Raw genomic sequence first — 19,234 nt, 5'->3', positions numbered from 1 at the left:
TTTCTCTTTTCTTCCTCTTCTCCTTCTTCTCCTCCTCTATAACTTAGGTTTTGAAGCATTGACCCCACCGGCAGTTGCATTAGAATTGATCTCTAAAGTACCATTCTCATTTGCCTCATTCAAATTGTTTCCAAAAAACACAACAGTAACAGTCAAGTCATCACGATATCTTCTTGAAACTGGATTGGGTATGGATATAATCATTGAGGTTTGTTCCTTTGATCCTCCATTGGATAATGCATTTCTAATCAAATGGGTCGAGACATTGTTATCTTGTAACAAGAAACTACCGCCACCAGTTGATTTTCTGATTGGCTTTTTACTTGCTTTATCCATGGTGATATCTTCCACTTCAGGAAGCTTATTTTCGCCAACTTTACCAAAAAAGTTCCAAAATGATTTCTGTGGTTTAACCATTTTTTCTCTCTCCATCCATTTGACAACTAAACCTACAATTTCTTCATTTGTCAACATTTCATATAATCCATCACTTGCCATGACCAAGAAATCATTATTGTCTGGATTGATTTTTGTCGTTGTAATAACAGGTTCAGCAGTAACATATGGAGGTGAAGTTAAATGGTTAGGTAATCTTTTGCCAAAAAATTGTTTATAAATTCTTTCTTGAATTGAAGCTGGAAGTTTGTATCGACAATCACCAAATGCCCTAGTTGGTTCAAGACTACCCAAAACCCTTCCATTACGAATAACTTTAGGTTCATCTGGATGTTCACTAATAATTCTTGCAACTTCGGTTGGGTTTGAACCAGTTTGATCAATACTCAATTGTCTAGCAGTCCAATGGTTATTCTTAAACGATCCCAATATAGCTCTCGAGTCTCCAGTTACAGCAACTTTAAGCATTTTAGAGTTTGTATCGTAAAATGACAACAACGCACAGGATCCAGATAAAGCAGGCATCAACAATTCTGCTGCTTTGGCCTTATTTCCATCAGTGAGTAGCTTTTCAATATTTTTATTGACAATTTCGTGATCCAACTTCAAAAACCCATTTTTTATAGCCTGGTCAATTGTAGCACTATTTGGTACATATCGAAGATTCTCTTCTCCTTGAACAGGCTTGTATATGGTTCCCAATTCACTAATGACATAATTGATCAATTCATCTCTCAATTTAGAACTGGTAGTCCAGCCACCATGCCCATCAAAGACTCCAAAGAATAGCCAATCAGTGGTGGATTTGATATTATTATCTTGCAAAATTGGTACTTGGATAATCTCCTCTGCTCTATCATCTTCAATAGGAGAGTTTGATGGCAATTGACATATATCATACCTCATTACTCCTTTACCACGATTAACAAAATAACTTTCTTCAAATTGACGCAATTTCGTATCAACTTGTTCATCATTTAATAAAAATATTCCTTCCTTGTGTTGTTGATGACTAATGCTATTCTCTTGATGCATTGATGATGTTGAAGTTGAAAACAACTTTTTGTCTTCTAATAGCTTTGGTGGTTTTGCAAATGAACCACCACCAGCAGCAGCAGCAGCTGTGGGGTTTAATACTGCTGTTTGTGAAGATTGTGGCAGCAGTGGCAATGTATCTAAATTATAGTAATTTGATTGGTTGAAAGCAATATATGATCCAACTATTATGATGCCAGAGACAAATGCTACGTTCTTGCCTTGTTTCAGGTAGTGTTGTTGTTGTTGTTGTTGCTCAGTCTTGGGAGGAATTGATTTGAAAAATGTCTTTGATGACTTTAGCAACTTTGAAGAGTTGAGTGAGGTTTTGGAAGTTGATGATATAAGCCTCTTGCTTATTGTTTGTAGTTGTTTATTGGTGAGATATAGGAATTTGGGTCTAGTTGATAACATAAATGACATTATTTTTTTTGATCAAATGCAATTGGTGGTTGGTAATTTTGGAATATGTATACAAACGATTTAAAGCAACCTCAAGGTATGGAAATAGAGAATTATTATAAATAACTTTTGGCTAGTGATTTCCAGGTGTTTGATGTAATGAGATGAGATGAAATGTGTCTATTAGGTTATTGTTGTGCCAATAGAATTTGGTTGTTTCCAATTGGGATTGATTGATTGATTGATTGATTGTTGATTGAAGTGAGAACCTCAATGACTTTCAATTTGTTAAGTTTAATAATTTCTTTTTTTTTTTTAAGTAGTTTTCTCTCCTGCATATAATATTGTCAAAGCAATTGGTTAGTACACGTACTTTCATATCCGTCCTATGGCTTCAATTCAAATCAATCAATACATATATATATACATATGTATGCATGTATGAATTAACACATGTGGCCTTGACAGTCTCCACATTAACGTCAGAATTTAGATAACAGCTTATTTAGTCAATCGTCTAATCAATAAAAAAGTTGTCGATACTTTTTAATATCAACTCTTCTTCTTAGCACATTTTGTATAAACCATATACTTATCTCAAGGATAAGAAACCTATTAGCAGTAGAAACCTATAAACTACCAAAAGAAAAGGAGTAAGTTACAGTTAACTTTTTACAGAACCAGCAAAACAACAACTTAATTCAACAATGATGTGGGGCAATTCAACTTCTGATCAAGGTGAATATCAATTGTTAGACGATAACAACGAAGAAATGTTGGAATTTAATGATGCTTCTTGCTTAAGTTTAGACAGTGCTGAGAATGAGCAAACCAACAAGAAAGGAGATCCCTGGTTGATTGGAGCTGGATGTATGCTTTTGGCAGCTGGGGCATTTATATGTGGAAAGGCATTATAATGATGCGCATTATAATCTGGGGATTAATTTTACTTCCACTGATATTCCTCCAAGGCATTTGTACCCAGTCTCTCTGATGCTCAACAACTGCTTGTTTATCTTTTACTTTTTTACTTTACCTTTCTTTTTATAGTTTAACATTAAGAAATTATATCCTTTGTCGTAGAATAAAGCCGTCCAGTATACATCCCTCAGGCTATCTACAATCTCTTCACAGATCCCAACGGACTGTTTATTACAAAGGTATAGTCTTGAATCCAAAAGCAAGCATATAATGTTTCAGCTTTATTACATTTGCTGGTAATTGGTAATTCTCACGTGCAAAAATTCAGGAAACCAACCACACTTTATTTCATCATTTTTGAATAATGTGGTTGCATTTAATACCAGTCAGGTTACTGCTAGAAACTGAAATAAATGGAGCATACCTTTGAGCATATATGGTGGTATTCACATATGAACACTTACAGCCACAGTGTTAGTGTTGGTGCAAAGACAGTGTGATCTTTTGGTCTTGGCAAAGTGTTATGGCTTTTTGACTTTTGTTAAGATTGCCGTGTGTTTCTTCACGCATACACGTTTTTTGATCAATATCTATGACTGAAATCAGTGTGTGGATACGTGCAAGATTTTTAGAACCAATCTTGTTACATTTCATTGGTTGAGTATATTTTTGCAAATTTTCAATTTGACTGTACACATTGCATCTTCACAACCACAATAATTCATCTCCTCAACTGGATTGCATTGCAATAGGTATCAATTTCAATTTGGGTTCCACAGTTGGAACATATTGCTTACAATTTGCAACTTGTGGCAAACTGAAAGTTGTGGTGGTAGTTGCAATCTCAGCAATTGTTTGCAAATCTTTGCCAATCTTTGCCAAAGGTTAGTCAATAGTCAAGTCTACAAGCTTGAGAATGCAAGAAAGGGCACTATGCCCGTGTGTATAAATTCAAGCCAATATTCCCTCGAATTTCTCACTTCTGCTCAACACCACCAACAACATGAAATTTTCCTCAATCTTTGCTACTTTCGGTTTATTAGCTATCAGCCAATCAAGCTTGGTTAAACGTGGTGGTGATGGAGACAATTACCATCCACACCCAACACCAACCACTCCAGTTGTCCCTCATCATCCAAAACCTCACTATCCAGAACAGTTCACCTTGGGTATTAAAGTTGATGGTCAAATTTGGTTAACTTTCCAAGAAGAAGATGGTCAAATTGAATATGATAGTATCAAGTATTATCCACCTTCGAAACCTCACTGGGGTGATCACCATGGAACCTTTGCCATTGATCCAATTACTGAGGACGGTTCTGGACCTACTGGTTATTCTGATTGGAAACGCGGATATGATGCTGATGACATTGGTGATACTGGAGCTGCTTACCACCCAAATTCATTCACTATCAAGTACCAACCATGGTCATCTGTCTACACGTTGAAAAATACAGTATTGAAGGATTCTCACGGAAGAATTGGTTCAATTGTCGCTAATCACCAATTCCAATTTGACAATCCCGTCCAGCCTGATGCGTTATACACTAGTGGATTCTCAATCGAGTATGAAAATGGATACCCTTTATTGGCATTGAATGGAGAAACTACATTTTGGGATTCTCAAGCCTCTTCTTCAATTTGGAAATTGTATGATAAACCAATCACTAATAAGTCAAGAAAAGTTGAACTCGTTGTGATTAAGGTTATTTACTAATTGCGTGTTTTTTGAGAGGGTGGCTGGCTAAAGGAGGTACTCAAAGTGCATTAAAATACCTCCCACTTGTGTGTTCCAAATTGATTGTCTTTTTGTCTTTTTGTTTGTTTGTCATAGCAGTGTGGAAGTTTTTCCTGGCTTTTTCTTTTATTACAGGCTGTTTGAATTAGCTACAGTTTGTTTTCTTTCGGTTGTTTTCTTTTATAAAATATATAATTAGCTTCTTTAGCCATTGAAAATTGAGTGCACTTTGATTGATGTATTTTGTAGTTCGCAAGTCTCATGGTTGCAAAAACAAACCTTTGATACTTGGAGTGACTCACGTGACACTCACACAAAATTCTTTCACACCATAATAATCTGCTTCTGTAGAGACTCGCATAATCTATACAAGAGATCATCTTACAGTCAGAGATTAAATAAACACAATTATGAATTAAAATCATAATGTATGGAAATCAACAATGTCAAAAAAACCACTAAAGCACAAACTTTAATTGAACGGACCAGAATCCAACCAAGCTTGTAGTAAAAAGCAAAAACCACTTTTTTCATCGCAAAACATTGGCCAATGATTGTCTCCTAAGTTGACCAAGTATCTGTTTATGATCATCAAACAGTTGTCTCTCTTCCTCTAACTGATCAAGTATTTCACATCTTCTTCTATCTGCCCGACTTTTGCTGATGCACCAACTGGAACGGAGTTTCTCCCATTCCTTGCATCGTTCATAAATGAGCTTGAAGAGCTTGTTTATCAATCGTGACGCCTTCACTATTCGATCAACATTAAATATGTCACTCTCAAGACGTTTGATTATGGATGGCGCACCTTCATCAATAATTGCCACCATACGTTCCCACATTTCATATTGCTGCTCCTCATCATCATTTTGGTAATGTCCCAAACCATCTGTCGGCACAACCTTTTTCTCATCCTGAGACTTTGGTGAGCGACTTTTTGTTCCCCGTTCTTCCATTGGAGAATGCATTCTAGACGTAAATGCATTGATTTTTGCATCACTGATAACATTGCCATACTCCGACTGGCAATAAATACTCTTCACGAACCACGAACTTTGATTAGTCAATACATCAACACAACATTTGAACTTCTCTTCTGTTTGTAGACAAGACTTGTCGATCCACGAATCTGCACTAAACTTCTTCAAGTACTCATCGATTTGAAGCTTCAAGTTACTATTGTCCTGCAGCAACTTATTCATCTCCTCAATGAGTGGTTTAATATGTCCCTTAAGTTTTGCAACTTCTTGATAAAATCCATACTCTTTTTCTAAAAATACCCCTTGTATTTTAAGTTTTTGTTCAACACTATCATCATTCCCATTGTATGTATTCTCTATTGGATTAATGTGTAACCTCTTGAGACCGCGTAATGAGTGCGAGTCATTCAGGTCACTTTTTCCTCTGCATGATGTGGCGGTGTCTGGCCGGAAATCTCGGCGCGACACCCTTTGTGGCATCATGGCTATGTTCTGGCAACTTACATCTGGGTTAGTGTCTTTTTCATTGTTGAATGTGTTTGGGGTAGTTTCTCCAAAGCTTAATGGATTGTAGTTCAGTTTAATATTTTGTAGTGCTGACTCACGGGTATCAGCTCCTTGTTTAATTGTGCTTACTTTTGTGGCACCAATATGTTCAGTAGGTTCATCTAATACATTCTCCTTTAGACCACTCTCAGGATTGATGTTCTCTTTCTGAGTAATCAGCTTCTCTTCGTTCCGATGACTGGACATCTTCTCATCCAATTGATCATCTTTCTTATCTTGTTCAACAGCTTCTTCTTGGCCTTGTATTTCAGGCGCTTGATTCAAAACATCGGGTTCGTTCGCGACCAAAGTCCCATCAATATTGACTTCTATTACCTCCTCAGTCGGATCTGGTTCAAAGGTAGACTCGTCTTCATCATCGTCAAATGGATCAGGCAGGGGCGGTGGTATTGGCAAATCATCTCCTAGTTCGAAAGATGGCAATTCGTCGCCTTCCTCGTAAGATGGCCAATCATCGTCTGCCTCAAAAGATAACAAATCCAAATTTGATAAAACCTCCATTTGCTCCAGAATTTGAATTGATCTTGCAGTTACTTCTTCATCTCCTCCATCTGCATCGTCTATAACATCTCCTTCAACTCTCTCAGTATCAGCATTTACTTCCTGATTACCATTAGCTTGAACAATAACATCCAAATTATCACCGATTGTTAGAAAATCAATCTCAGTTAAAAGCGCTGGTGTAGCCGCTTCTGAATCCACACATCCCTGTCTTTCATCTTCCAATTTTTCATCAACTTTGATAAAAGGAATATCTTTTGTCAACTGTGTAAAAATCTTCAACTTCTTCATCGTCTTTTGATTCAAATCAGGATTCCGATCGACAACAATTTTAAATAGTTGTCCCAATTTTTGATAACACTCATACTGAGCGAACAATTGGCCGTAAACATTGTTAATAACTTGTTCCATATAAATTGGAAACAATTTCTCGTTCTTTTCAAAAAATAAACACCATTTTTTATTTTTAATGTGTTTCTCCTGCTCGTCCACAAGCTTCTTGTGTTTTTGGACAAGCTTCACCAATGTAGCAACCAAATCCTCCATTGTTTTGGATTTCAGTATACTCTTTTGCATCAGTTTAAACACCTTCATAATCTTTCTCAATTTTGCAATACAAAAATACTTCTTCAATTTCCACTTAACCAAGCTGGTCCTTTGGTTATTCCACACATCAATAAACTTCTTCAACTGCTCAATTTGCTCACCAAGGACATTGTACAATTGTGCCAATGAATCACGAGCATTCTGCTCTTTCAATCCGAAACGTAAAATCAAATTAGGTCCATAAACGTTTAAAACTTTCTCCTCTTGAGCAACGACCGAATCTCCTGGTAAAAGATCAGTCTGGGTTGCAGATTGCACAGTGGTAGCTTTTTTAAACCTCATAACTGCCAAAAACTTCTTGAATCTGCATTTTCCTTCTGTGGTTGAATCATTACTTGAATTTGTTTCAGGAACTTCCCCAACACCTCTTTCAACAACTTCCTGGGGGTTCTCTCCTGAGTGGCGTTTGATAATAATAGGCATAAATCGCTTTATAGTCAAATGCATTATTGGTTGATTAAGGAGAAAAGTGGGTCAAACAGGTCCATTTTTTTGGCTGCAAGAAATGTATTTGTATGTGCAAATTGCAACTTTTTTGTTATTCCCATAGTTAAAAAAAAGAAAAAAGAAGAATAAAAAAAAGGTGAACAAAATTCTGAATATCCTCTTTATAAGACGACCAGCCCTTAACTCGATCAAAGTGCATGTTAGATCATATGCCAGTTGAAAACTTCTCCCTCAGCTCTTTTTCATTTATGATCTTCTTCCACTCATGTGTAGAAGTCCAGAGTCTTTTGGTTGTTACAACCACAAACAATCAATGTATACCCTTGGTTAAATTTGCACTATTGCTTGGTAGATTCACGGACACCTGTTGTGTCTGAGTGTATATCATCACAGACTGTTCCGTAGATTTCTATGCAAAATTTCCAACTCCGTCATGGGCATCGAGCCACAATAGCACCACCCTCTAATCACTAGGAGAGCCAATGATACTGTTTCATACTCTTGTAATCCTGAGACACCTTCTTTACTGTTTACTTCAGCTCGAGCATATGTACAAGCTCGCTTGCATTCGTTATGAGTGAAGAAATTTCACCTTTTGGGATAGCTCTCCACGTTGGTGGTCTTCAATGAAGCTTCTATATGTGGTTATGCCTTTTGTGCGTATTTACTCAACACGTGCGTCATTTGATCCCTCTAACTCCCCGATGATGATAAAAATTGAGAAACATGATGCTTTAGCACCTCCGAAACCAATTGTGACCGTATTTGCTCTAGCCACGAACTTTTCAGTGCTGCTTCAAAGATAGCATCAGATTATTCCCATATTTAATGGGTACAATGTGTTCTTGCTTTATCTCCAAAGTATCAATCGACCATGTCAAGATGGGTGGGTTTGACAATGGTCGTCAACACACGGGTATTTGTCTCGACTTCTTATAGTAGTCCAAAGTTATCACCATCCTCGACAAGATGCCTTTTTCAAATAAATTATGTGATGGAATTGATGTACGAAATTAAATGGTTGACATGGGGCGGAGAGTAGACAAAGTCGTAGCAATCTCATTGTTGGTCTGACGTTTATCTCACTTTAACATTAGTCCCGATCTTAGTGTCCTTGCTTCAGCTCATCAATCTGTTATTGTAGGGTACCTGTTGTAAGCTTGGTGTTGTTCCTGACTGGGAGTCTTATTGAGTCCATATTTGTTAGCTGATCGAGTTCAGCCATGAGATAATACATCGCTTTCTTTAGTAATTGTATGTGACTTCTTTGTCTATATGTAGATCACCTATCCATGGTCTTGCATTTTGATGTTTTAAGTGTTGCCACAGCTCTCGGCGGTGTTGCTGATAAAATTCGTACGCATCACCATCGCAACAGTTCCGATGAGAAGCAAAAAAAAAAATTGAAAAAAAAACCAACTTTTCAGGAGCAACATATTTGACAACATCCAGAAACCATGGGGAAATTGAAAAAGGGAAGAAAGAATCAAAAAGCAAGATTAAATCCAATTGGATCCAAATCTCAACAAGATCTCAAAAAGGATGAATCAACAAGAACTTCAAAAATCTTGCCTCTTATAAACAAGCTTCACTCCACCACACCCAATGATAAATCGATGGCCTTGGGTGCAATAACCATTCTTTCTGAAGATGAGCGAATGAGACATCTATTGCTCAAAGAAAAAGTGATTCCTGCTGTTATGCAAACCTGTTTGAATGATTCCAATGATGAGATTATTGTCGAAGCGTTTGGATTATTGAGAAATTTGGGAATAGAGGAAGGTTATGATGTGACCAAGTATTTATGGAGACAAGATATATGGACATGTATAGAGAGTGCGTTGAACAAGATTAATGAATCGTTCAACTTTTTGTTGGAAAAGGGTAATGTTGAAAAAGACAAGTCCAAGTTGCAACTACTATATGATTTCACTGAGAATATTTTGAGTTTGCTTGTGGTTCTTGCAAGTGGTGATGAGTCAATGTACGACTCTGTGTTTAATAAAATTGACCCTATTCTCGACTTTGTTTTGAAAGTTATTGATGGTCATATTAATGGTGGGTTGAAAGTTACAAATAAATTATTTGATGCATTGTTGGAATTCATTTATGAGTTTTCAACTGAATCGATTGAGTTTGTCGAAAAGTTGGAGAAATTTTCAAATTGGGATAAATTGATATCGTGCGTTGATGAATCAAGTAGCAAGTTGGCTAAAATTTATGTTGAGGGGATCAAGTTTAATAATTATGAAGTTTTGGAGTCCACACATGTTAATAAGCAGCAGGTATTGGGTGGAATCTTGCATAATATATTCACCATTGAGACTAGTATAGACTTGGAAAAGCTTTTGGAACGTATTGAATCTATTGCACACCCAAATAATGCCAATGAACCAATTAAGAAAGATGCCAATACACTTGAAAAGGATTTATCATCGAGCAATGAGACCAAGACGGAAACCAAACGAGATTTATCAACTATTGAAGTTGGATTAAGTGTCATCACTGCAGTGCTTGAATATTTGTCAATTAGCGAGGATGAAAATCAAGATGGACCAGTCATATTATCACCAGACTTGGAAAGAATAATGTTTGATGAAATAGAGCCAATGTTGGTTGAACTTCTCAAGTTTGAGTTAAGGACAAGCATTTTGCAATTAGGAGACCAAATCATTGGTGCAATCAACAACTTTTGCTGGCTTATGTTGAGTAATGAACATCTTCCTGTCGCTTGGTACGAAAAATCATTACAGTTGTGGGAGATTGTGCTATCAATAAATGATGAAAAATTACAAATGGAAAGCTTGGGTATCATTTGGGCAATTATAAAGAGCTTAGGATCGGAAATTGTCGACAAGATTCCTCATACATTCATTGCCAAACTTCAACAAGTACAAGCAACTGAGGAAAATGCAAGTGCATTTTTAAATGTTCTTGGTGTATTGGGCTCAATCGCACCAATAATCAACAATACCGAAATCACATTTCAGCTTTCTCAATTTTTGATCAATTCTATAAAGAATGCATGCAATGAACCTCAAATTGGAAGGAACTTAGAAGTCATTATTGAGTCATTAAATGCAATTTATGATATTTTTGGAGATAAGGACTTTGATTATGACTATCCAATTTTTGTACAACATGACTACTTGTCATTATTAAAGGACATGGAACCTAAAATTAAAGAGATTTATAAGAAGATTGACAAAAGTAAGCAGCCACATATTAAAGTAAAGATGGAAGAGACGTGGATAAATATGGACAGGTTTATACAGTACAAGGCTAGTGAGAGGGAATAAATGAGACAAATTTCGGTTTATCAAGTTATGTACAACGTTGTATTTTTCTCTAGGTACCACTTTCTGAAATCACGACAGCCCTAAAGGCTAAACAAAAGCACTTACACAACTCTTATTTTAGTATCAAGTCATTAAATTCCTATATTCAAATTTTATACACAACAGTAACCTCCATCGACTCTGATATCAGAACCATTGGTAAAACTAGATGCATCACTAGCCAAGTACAAGTAAGCACCAACCAACTCATCTGTCTCAGCTTCTCTTCCCATTGGCGTTAAACCCCACCACTTAGCTCTTTGTTCAGTCGGTATTGGTGCAGACAACAATGTATTCGTGTAACCAGGACTAACTGAATTGACTCTAGCAAATCCAGCAAATTCAACAGCTAAACCTTTAGCCATGTGCATAACGGCAGCTTTTGCTGAGTTGTATGCAGTTTGATAATTGGGGACATTGTTAATGTGAGCTGACATTGAAGCAGTAATGATAAAAGATCCTGAACCTTTCTTTTTGAAAATTTGACCAACGTATTTAGCACAGTAGAAAACACCATTGACATTGACGTCAAACACTTTTCTCCAGTTTTGTGGTGTAGAGTCTTCGTTAAGAATGGATCCAGTGTACCATGCAATACCTGCATTAGCGACAAAAACATCAATGGTACCAAATTGTTCTTCAATCTTGACAACAACTTCCTTCACTTGTTCAGCACTAGTAACGTCAATTTGATAAAATTGGGATTTAATGCCATAAGTAGCGGCTAATCTTTTACTCAATCCATTATCACTATGAGCATGATCTAAGATTACAACATCACCACCAGCTTGAGCATAACCTTCAGCAATTGCAGAACCAATGGCACCGGCACCACCAGTAATTACAGTAACTTTGCCCTTGAGTGAGAATCTTTCAGTTATATTTTTGGACAAATTGAAAGGCTTGGTGGGCACCTCTCTGTCGGCATCGGTGTGTGGTTTGATAAGTGATTGGTATTGTGAAACAGTCATTATTGAATATATACGTTTAAGTAGTTGATTTTTGGAAAGAAGAGAAAAATTTCAAAGGTGAGATTATTCCTTCTTTTGAGGTGTATTTATAGTCCTAATGGCATCGCTCTTCAGAAAGTCAGTATAATAAGTAACCATGCATAATCTTTTATTTCCTTCGGTGAAACTCCATAATTCATACTAAGTATTGCATTTGTGTGACGATGAGAAGTCGTTTCTTTTTCCTTTTGTCTGCTGCATAATACTATACTGTTTCTTAGGGTTTGTGTCACTAAACGGAAGAACTGCAATTGTCTCGGTAAAACAACACAATTGACATACACATCAGGGTGTAATATGATGTAATGCAATGCAAGACTCTGAATTCATACACTGTGATGTACATACAATGACTACACAAAGAAACATACAAGCATCCAACAGAGAGACCAGAGACAGCAACTCATGTCATATTATATATATTGCCATGAGGTTGTTTCCACGTGACATGCACGCAGTTACTTAAGCTATATGATGTCAAAATCACCTGCTACTACATAAACCTATCTAGATATCCTTTGGTCCAATCATGTTCTCAGGTCTGACCCATTCGTCAAATTCTTCAGAGGTTAACATCTTCAACTCCAAGCATGACTCTTTTAAAGTTATTCCCTTTTTGTGGGCATTCTTAGCCACCTTTGATGCCTTGTCATAACCAATCTTGGGGTTCAAAGCAGTAACCAACATCAACGACTCGTGCAAAAACTTGTCAATCTTCTCCTTGATTGCCACGATTCCTTCAACACAATGGATCCTAAATGATCTAGATGCATCTCCCAAAATTCTAATTGAGTTGAGCAAATTGTAAGCAATCACAGGCTTAAACACATTCAACTCAAATTGACCCGAGGCCCCAGCAAATGTGATTGTAGTGTTGTTTCCCATGACTTGAGCACAAACCATGGTCATAGCTTCACATTGAGTAGGATTGACTTTTCCTGGCATAATCGATGACCCTGGTTCATTTTCAGGGAGGGCCAATTCTCCATATCCACATCTAGGTCCTGATCCCAAATATCTAATATCATTAGCAATTTTATACAAAGATGTAGCCAAAGTATTCAAAGCTCCTGATGCTTCTACACAAGCATCATGTGCGGCCAATGCCTCAAACTTGTTAGGTGCAGTCTTGAATTGGAATCCAGTAAGGTTGGAAATTTCTTCAGCAATCTTTACATCAAACCCGCTAACTGTGTTTAATCCAGTCCCAACAGCAGTACCACCTTGAGCCAAGTACGACAATCTTGGCAAAGTTTGCTTAACTCGTTCCAAGCCAAACTCCAATTGTTGTACGTAACCTGAAAATTCTTGACCCAATGTCAATGGAACAGCATCTTGCAAATGGGTTCTTCCAATTTTAATGATATCCTTGAACTCATCAACTTTCTTTTGAAACGCATCTTTCAAATCAACCAAATTGGGTATCAAGTGCTCTTCAATATGTATTACGGCCGCAATGTAAGCAACAGTCGGGAAAGTGTCATTCGATGATTGCGACATGTTGCAATCATCATTGGGGTGAACAGGCTTTTTAGTCCCCTTTTCACCTCCCAAGATTTCATTGGCCCTGTTGGAAATAACTTCATTGGCATTCATGTTGGATTGAGTGCCTGAACCAGTTTGGAAAATCACCAATGGGAAATTATCATTCAATTTACCAGCAACCACTTCATCTGCTGCTTGCTGAATTGCTTTCGACTTTTTTGAATCTAATAATCCAAGTTCCTCGTTGACGATTGCAGCCGCTTTTTTTTGAATTCCAAATGCTTTAATAATGGGGAAGGGCATTTTGATATCACCAATTTCGAAATTGGTTAATGATCGTTGTGTTTGAGCACCCCAGTATTTGTCTGCTGGAACTTCAATTTCTCCAAAAGCATCTGTTTCAATACGTTTTCCTGACATGTTGTATATGGACTCAATGGGTAAAGAATGTTTGAAATAGGAAAAAGTAAAATAATTGAAAGATTGACGGGCTTTTTTAAATTCAGCTCGGAGTTTTTTCTCCTCCACCTCCTTAAATTGTGCCGCAAAAACACGCCACGTTCTTCCTACTATTCCCGGTTAGGGGGGTGGTACCCAACCAGACTTCCAATCCCCTTTATGGATAGTGCAGCCCCAGAGCTGCTGCTTTGTACTCTAAGCTTTATGTACCCAATTTTATTTCAAAATACAAATTCTATACACACGTACCCTCTACAAATACCTTGACCCCGCAGCATCCTGTAATTTTCGTTGAGCTAGACGCCTAGGAGGTTCAACTTTCGCTCCATGCCAATGATAATGAAACCCAATTTCATGGGCCAAAATCTCACCGAATCCCAACATCATACCATTGATGAATGGTAAAACCAAATTTATTGCACTCTTTCTAACGAGCCCGACAAAATGCGACCAGAACGAGGACCTCCTTTGCTCAAGAAAACTTTCATCATCTTGGTCTTGTTCTTCTTTATTCTCCTCTTGTTCAAATGCATTAAGAATGTCCAATACATCTCCTCCTTCGCGATCGGCTCTCTCAGTACTCCGCAACATTTCATCGAATGTAAGGTTTCTAGAGGATGATTCACCCAGCTCATCTCCATCTCCTTGGTCCAATGCATCCACTATAAGCTCTGCTAGCGCTTCTTCTTCGATAGATTGGGCATTCTCGGGACTAAATATAGTTTGTGGAGCATCGAAATCTTCTTTCGAATCTCGCGGTACATTAGAGTTCGATGTCTGCTGATTGTTACCCCTACTTGAGGTTGCCTGACGACTTTGTGAAAATGAGCTAGACATATTGATACTTAGAAAGTGTGTGTAAGCAAATATGGGTGTAGTTATTCCTCTTTTCTTGTCGAATTGGGTGCACCTTTTTTTCCATCTATGAATTTCGTGCGATTTCTATGGATAAAGAAACTTTGCGACATCTCTACCTCTGATGCTACTACATTGAATTTCATATCCTATTCTTCATCTAAATGTCTATAAAAGCTATATCACTCGTAAATCATACTCATTTAACTTTTTAATAATACCAGCTGGCTCTACAATATTTTTCGGTACAGTGCGTCGAGATCCCAACTTTTTTGCAGAGGGAGATTGTTGTGTCAGGCTCTTTTTCACAACGGACGTGCCACCATCTACATGCCCCACGTCAAGCTCTTCCAAAACTGAGCTTGCTTCCAGAGACAAGTGATCCAAGTAATGCAATATAGATGTTTTGGTGGTACTGTCAGATTTCCTCATTTTATTCAGAGACACGTTCGTAAACGAGTCTGTGTAGGAGTCTGACTCTTTTGCGAGAAGCGGGGAATTTTTGTAGTCACTGGATGCAGATGATTCTTCGGAGGTTAAAGTGGAGCGTGACCTTTGCTGTTGTGGCGTCAATTCATAAATTGGTTTAGCTTGTTTGGCTTGATGCGGTGAAGTTCCTTCATTTTTTCTGGCGATGTTTGGTTTGGGATCTAACGTGAATGGATTGGCAAAGAGCAGATGTTTGCTTGAAATGTTGGATTTAGGTTGTGACTGAAAGTACGTTGCACCACCTTTGTCTTTTGGTGATGGACCATTCGAACTTGGAATTATATCTTGGAAAATACCTTGATTTTGCAAAGCTAAATTGTCGTTTTGGTAGGCACCAGAACCTGGCGAGCTGAAACGTGTTTTGGGGTGGTCTCTTCTGTCAGTACGACCTGAAGGCGATGTCCTAGCTCTTGATTGAGAAGAAGAAGAAGAAGGAGTAGTGGATTGTGAATGTGATGACGATGATGATGATGGTGATGACAGAAAAGAGTTGATACTAGCACTCCGAAGTCCAGTTCCATGCTGTCCCAATCTGTACTCCAATTTTGCAGCCACTGTTCTTCGCAATAATATTTCAACTAACAACTTGGTGTTTAATTGATGAAGCTCTCTTTTGGAAAGGAGAATGGCATCTTGTGGGTATAGTTTTTGAAATGGAGGCGGGACCTTTACGTAGTCTCCACCTCTTCTTCTTTTGTAGTACCTCCTTTGTGCTAGTTCAAATGCTCTAGTCTTGTAATTTTGATACAAAACATCAAGAACACTCACTGATTCTGTTCTTGAATGCAAGTTTCCGGATTTAATAATAGTGGTGTCTTTCTTTCCAAACTCTTCAATGTGCCAATGTAATAATGGATGTGGGTGTAAAGGTTGAGTATAGTTCCACATTTTCACTTTATGGGGTAGCGAAGAACCAACAATCTGATTGTAATTGCTCATTTGCAAAAAATTCATAAATTCATGTCTGGTGGTGAAATTTGGAGTTTGTCCATTATGTACAGATCGATACTTTAATGATCGTTTTCGTAAGACGGGGAATGTAAATTTAGGCCAGCTAAACCAAGGAGCTTTTTGTTCATTGCTCTTCTTCTTGTTCTCTTCGTTGGGTTTAAACTCGGGTTTCTCTTTAAATAGATCCTTTCTCTTTACAGTTTTATTCCTCTGTTTGATTCGATTTCTATTCCGTAATGTGGCCAGTCGTGATATAGTTGATCCTGATCTCTGCAACACAGGTGATCCAACAACTGTCACCACTGGGTGATGGTTACCACTGCTATTGTTGTTGTCTGTGCTGCTACTGCTATTATTAGCAAGCTCACTAACAGGACTTTTACCTGTTTTGATATTTTCAGCAATGAGATCATAATTGGATTGACTATGCCAAGGTGAATGCTGGCGAAAGTTTCGAGCTGATGGTTTTTGCTTTGGTACTGTTAAACTTTGTGGCTTTGTTGAATCAAAAGTGAGATCTTGATTGGAGTAAATGACTTCAAATGGATTTGATTGAGAGACTGCTCGAGAATGTGTTCGACTGTGGCCATATGATGTACCTATACTAGCCGGATATCGATAATCATTTTCCTGATTGAATGGGTCCAATGATGATCCTGTAACTATTGAAGCATGAGATGATCGCGGTATCACTGATGTCATTGTGAAAGGTGGGGTGGGAGCAGAGGGACCAGTGTATATCACTGAGTTGGAGCAAAGAAAAGAATGGTCAGGCAAAACGGAATGAAATATAGGTTAATATTTCTTTTCTATTGGTTTTTTTTTAGCGTCAAAGGGGGGGCCCTTTCCTTGATTTCATTGTTGTATTCATAATGTATAGATCTGTGAGTTTGCGTATTTTGTGAAACATGGCTGGCTATAAGATCTCAACTAAGGAAAAAAAAAAAAGAATGAAAATCTATTTTGCAGCAGATTTAAATCAATACGCTACCATCTTGGCATGCGATAAGTGCTGTTCTGTGTATCCCTTATACTGGAAATAAGTTAAGGAATCCACTAACTATTTCCAAGCTTGAGGACACAAACGGAGAATACAGTCATGGGTGTACCTTAGAAATATGACAGCCATTCTTGTTACACTGGCTAAGGTTTTTCTTTGCTAAAAGTTTATTTCAACCTCAAACTGTGATCTATCTGAATTTGCAAAAGGGTTTCGTATAAAAATGTAAGCTCTTCACGCAAGTGCACAAGTAGTTATGCACCGCTTCTGACGTGTTTAAATGATCCATATCACGCATCTACTGCATTCTACTTTGGATATACGAAAATGCAGCTTCCAAAGATTACGAAGTTGAAAGCGTAAAAGAGGTACCTACGAGCTTACAATGACAGCCCTGACTTCTTTAGCTGTAGAGCAGTTTCCTTGTCTGTGTAGATATGTTTATTCACAAGCCAAATAATCGCTATCAGACTTTTTAGACGAGGATCGTAAATGTCGTATATTTTTGTAAGACATTTTACAGAAAGACACGTAATAAAATTGTTTTAATTTCGTTTAATAAATGTCGTGTTTTTTTTTTTTGTTGTGTGTGTATTTGTAGTGTATTTGTAGTGTAGTAGTGTAGCATGATCAAAAAGCAGAGAGAGAGAGAGAATGAATTTATAAATTTGGTTTTTTGTTTGGGTTTTTTTTTTATTAAACGATTCAATCTCTTTCTACGTATATATACTAATTCATTTCCAATTGGTGCATTACTCATTGAAACTACAACACAATGGACAAACTTAAGGAGGTATGTAACTACGTGACTATTAATCGTCGGCATATTCTGTCTATCACATGATGTTAGAATTGAATTTGACTTTTAATCGGTTTGACACGCGCATATTGATCCAACGATTTTTCCTTCAAGTGCAAAGGGTCACCCCTGGCAAAAATTGGTCTCACAATACACCAATCCAAAGTCAATTCAAATTTGTGTTTTAAATCTATACTGTCTCATCAAGCAATTACTAACGTATCTTTTGTTTAGAAAATCAACAACTTGAAATTGGATGCCGAAAAATGGCAAGAAAAATCTGACGAATTGTCCGAAAGGATTAAGGAATTGGAACAAGAAAGTTTAGAAAAAGATAACCAAATTCAAGCTTTGACCAGAAAGAATCAGGTTTTGGAAGAACAAGTTGAAAAGTTGGAAACTAATCTTGAAGAAATTAAGAGTACAGCTGATGAATCACACTCTTTGAAAACTTCTAATGAAAACTATACCAAAAAGAATCAAGTTTTGGAAGAAGAATTGGAAGAAGCTGACAAGAACTTGAAGGAAACTACTGAAAAATTGAGAGAAACCGATATTAAAGCTGAACAATTGGAAAGAAAAGTTGCCAGTTTGGAAAGTGAAAAGGAAGAACTTGAAAAGAAACAAGAAGAATTGACTGAGAAATACAATGATGTTAAGGCTGAATTGGTGGAAATCAGTCAACAATTGGAAGCTATTTAAAGCTTTTGTTTACTGCTGTGGTTTACAGGCACACACACAAAAAAGAAAACGAAACCTGCGTGCTTTGATTTCAAGATATAGTGTAGCCTATAGGAGCAACAAAAGAAAAAAAGCAGAAAGTGTCTATCGCTAAAATAGTTACTATAATTGACACCCCCCCATTTATTAAGCTGAAAGGCTCTCTCTTTGTAAGCATATATAAAGCGTAGTGCCAGAACACAAGAATCGAGAGAAAAAGCAGATTTAGCTGGAGTAGATTAGAGCATCTTGTTACCCAATCTAGTCCTCTTTGTATTCTGGTCTCGCTGTAGTAAGTCACTGATTCTAGATCAGTACTTTGAGTTTATGCTTCACATCATCCTCTGTTTGTGCTAAGCCTTCGCATTCAAAAGTCGAGGACAACGCTGTATCAAGAACAAGATGAAGATTTTACGCTTAACCTTCATCTTTCCCCCTCTCAATACAATTACCTCGCTTCGATTTTTTAAAGCTGATTATTATAGCTTAATACAGCTTCAAGTTAACATGGGAGCCTTTGTACCGAAGATCTACT

At 37.4% G+C, this 19,234-nt stretch overlaps 10 protein-coding genes across 10 annotated transcripts; 4 read left to right on the top strand and 6 right to left on the bottom strand. All coding sequences in view use genetic code 12, as the record gives it.

Annotated features, from left to right (window-relative positions):
* Positions 1-36: 36 nt before the first annotated feature.
* PTC5 (type 2C protein phosphatase) lies at positions 37-1,854 on the bottom strand (the record flags this gene model as incomplete). The annotated part of the gene is made up of 1 exon (XM_067691059.1): positions 37-1,854. The coding sequence occupies one exon, from the start codon at positions 1,852-1,854 to the stop codon at positions 37-39; it is 1,818 nt and encodes a 605-aa protein (XP_067549462.1).
* Positions 1,855-2,540: 686 nt separating this feature from the next.
* On the top strand, positions 2,541-2,750 carry I9W82_002226 (uncharacterized protein; the record flags this gene model as incomplete). The annotated part of the gene is made up of 1 exon (XM_067691058.1): positions 2,541-2,750. The coding sequence occupies one exon, from the start codon at positions 2,541-2,543 to the stop codon at positions 2,748-2,750; it is 210 nt and encodes a 69-aa protein (XP_067549461.1).
* A 1,007-nt stretch (positions 2,751-3,757) lies between these two features.
* On the top strand, positions 3,758-4,471 carry I9W82_002225 (uncharacterized protein; the record flags this gene model as incomplete). Its single annotated transcript, XM_067691057.1, has 1 exon — positions 3,758-4,471. The coding sequence occupies one exon, from the start codon at positions 3,758-3,760 to the stop codon at positions 4,469-4,471; it is 714 nt and encodes a 237-aa protein (XP_067549460.1).
* A 551-nt stretch (positions 4,472-5,022) lies between these two features.
* Positions 5,023-7,593, bottom strand: I9W82_002224 (uncharacterized protein; the record flags this gene model as incomplete). Its single annotated transcript, XM_067691056.1, has 1 exon — positions 5,023-7,593. One exon carries the CDS (start codon positions 7,591-7,593, stop codon positions 5,023-5,025), a length of 2,571 nt encoding a protein of 856 aa, XP_067549459.1.
* A 1,457-nt stretch (positions 7,594-9,050) lies between these two features.
* On the top strand, positions 9,051-10,892 carry I9W82_002223 (uncharacterized protein; the record flags this gene model as incomplete). Its single annotated transcript, XM_067691055.1, has 1 exon — positions 9,051-10,892. The coding sequence occupies one exon, from the start codon at positions 9,051-9,053 to the stop codon at positions 10,890-10,892; it is 1,842 nt and encodes a 613-aa protein (XP_067549458.1).
* Positions 10,893-11,044: 152 nt separating this feature from the next.
* On the bottom strand, positions 11,045-11,902 carry I9W82_002222 (uncharacterized protein; the record flags this gene model as incomplete). The annotated part of the gene is made up of 1 exon (XM_067691054.1): positions 11,045-11,902. One exon carries the CDS (start codon positions 11,900-11,902, stop codon positions 11,045-11,047), a length of 858 nt encoding a protein of 285 aa, XP_067549457.1.
* A 546-nt stretch (positions 11,903-12,448) lies between these two features.
* FUM11 (fumarase) lies at positions 12,449-13,846 on the bottom strand (the record flags this gene model as incomplete). Its single annotated transcript, XM_067691053.1, has 1 exon — positions 12,449-13,846. One exon carries the CDS (start codon positions 13,844-13,846, stop codon positions 12,449-12,451), a length of 1,398 nt encoding a protein of 465 aa, XP_067549456.1.
* A 291-nt stretch (positions 13,847-14,137) lies between these two features.
* On the bottom strand, positions 14,138-14,722 carry MIM1 (Mim1p; the record flags this gene model as incomplete). The annotated part of the gene is made up of 1 exon (XM_067691052.1): positions 14,138-14,722. One exon carries the CDS (start codon positions 14,720-14,722, stop codon positions 14,138-14,140), a length of 585 nt encoding a protein of 194 aa, XP_067549455.1.
* A 195-nt stretch (positions 14,723-14,917) lies between these two features.
* Positions 14,918-16,882, bottom strand: I9W82_002219 (uncharacterized protein; the record flags this gene model as incomplete). The annotated part of the gene is made up of 1 exon (XM_067691050.1): positions 14,918-16,882. One exon carries the CDS (start codon positions 16,880-16,882, stop codon positions 14,918-14,920), a length of 1,965 nt encoding a protein of 654 aa, XP_067549454.1.
* Positions 16,883-17,955: 1,073 nt separating this feature from the next.
* Positions 17,956-18,681, top strand: TPM2 (tropomyosin; the record flags this gene model as incomplete). Its single annotated transcript, XM_067691049.1, has 2 exons — positions 17,956-17,973; positions 18,214-18,681. The coding sequence occupies 2 exons, from the start codon at positions 17,956-17,958 to the stop codon at positions 18,679-18,681; spliced, it is 486 nt and encodes a 161-aa protein (XP_067549453.1).
* Positions 18,682-19,234: the final 553 nt, after the last annotated feature.

This window comes from Candida metapsilosis (genome assembly GCF_017655625.1).
Source record: "Candida metapsilosis strain BP57 chromosome Unknown scaffold2, whole genome shotgun sequence".
Taxonomy (NCBI): Eukaryota; Fungi; Ascomycota; class Pichiomycetes; order Serinales; family Debaryomycetaceae; genus Lodderomyces; species Lodderomyces metapsilosis.
The sequence above is the reverse complement of the archived record's forward strand: the minus strand, read 5'-3'. Positions and strand labels throughout refer to the sequence as shown.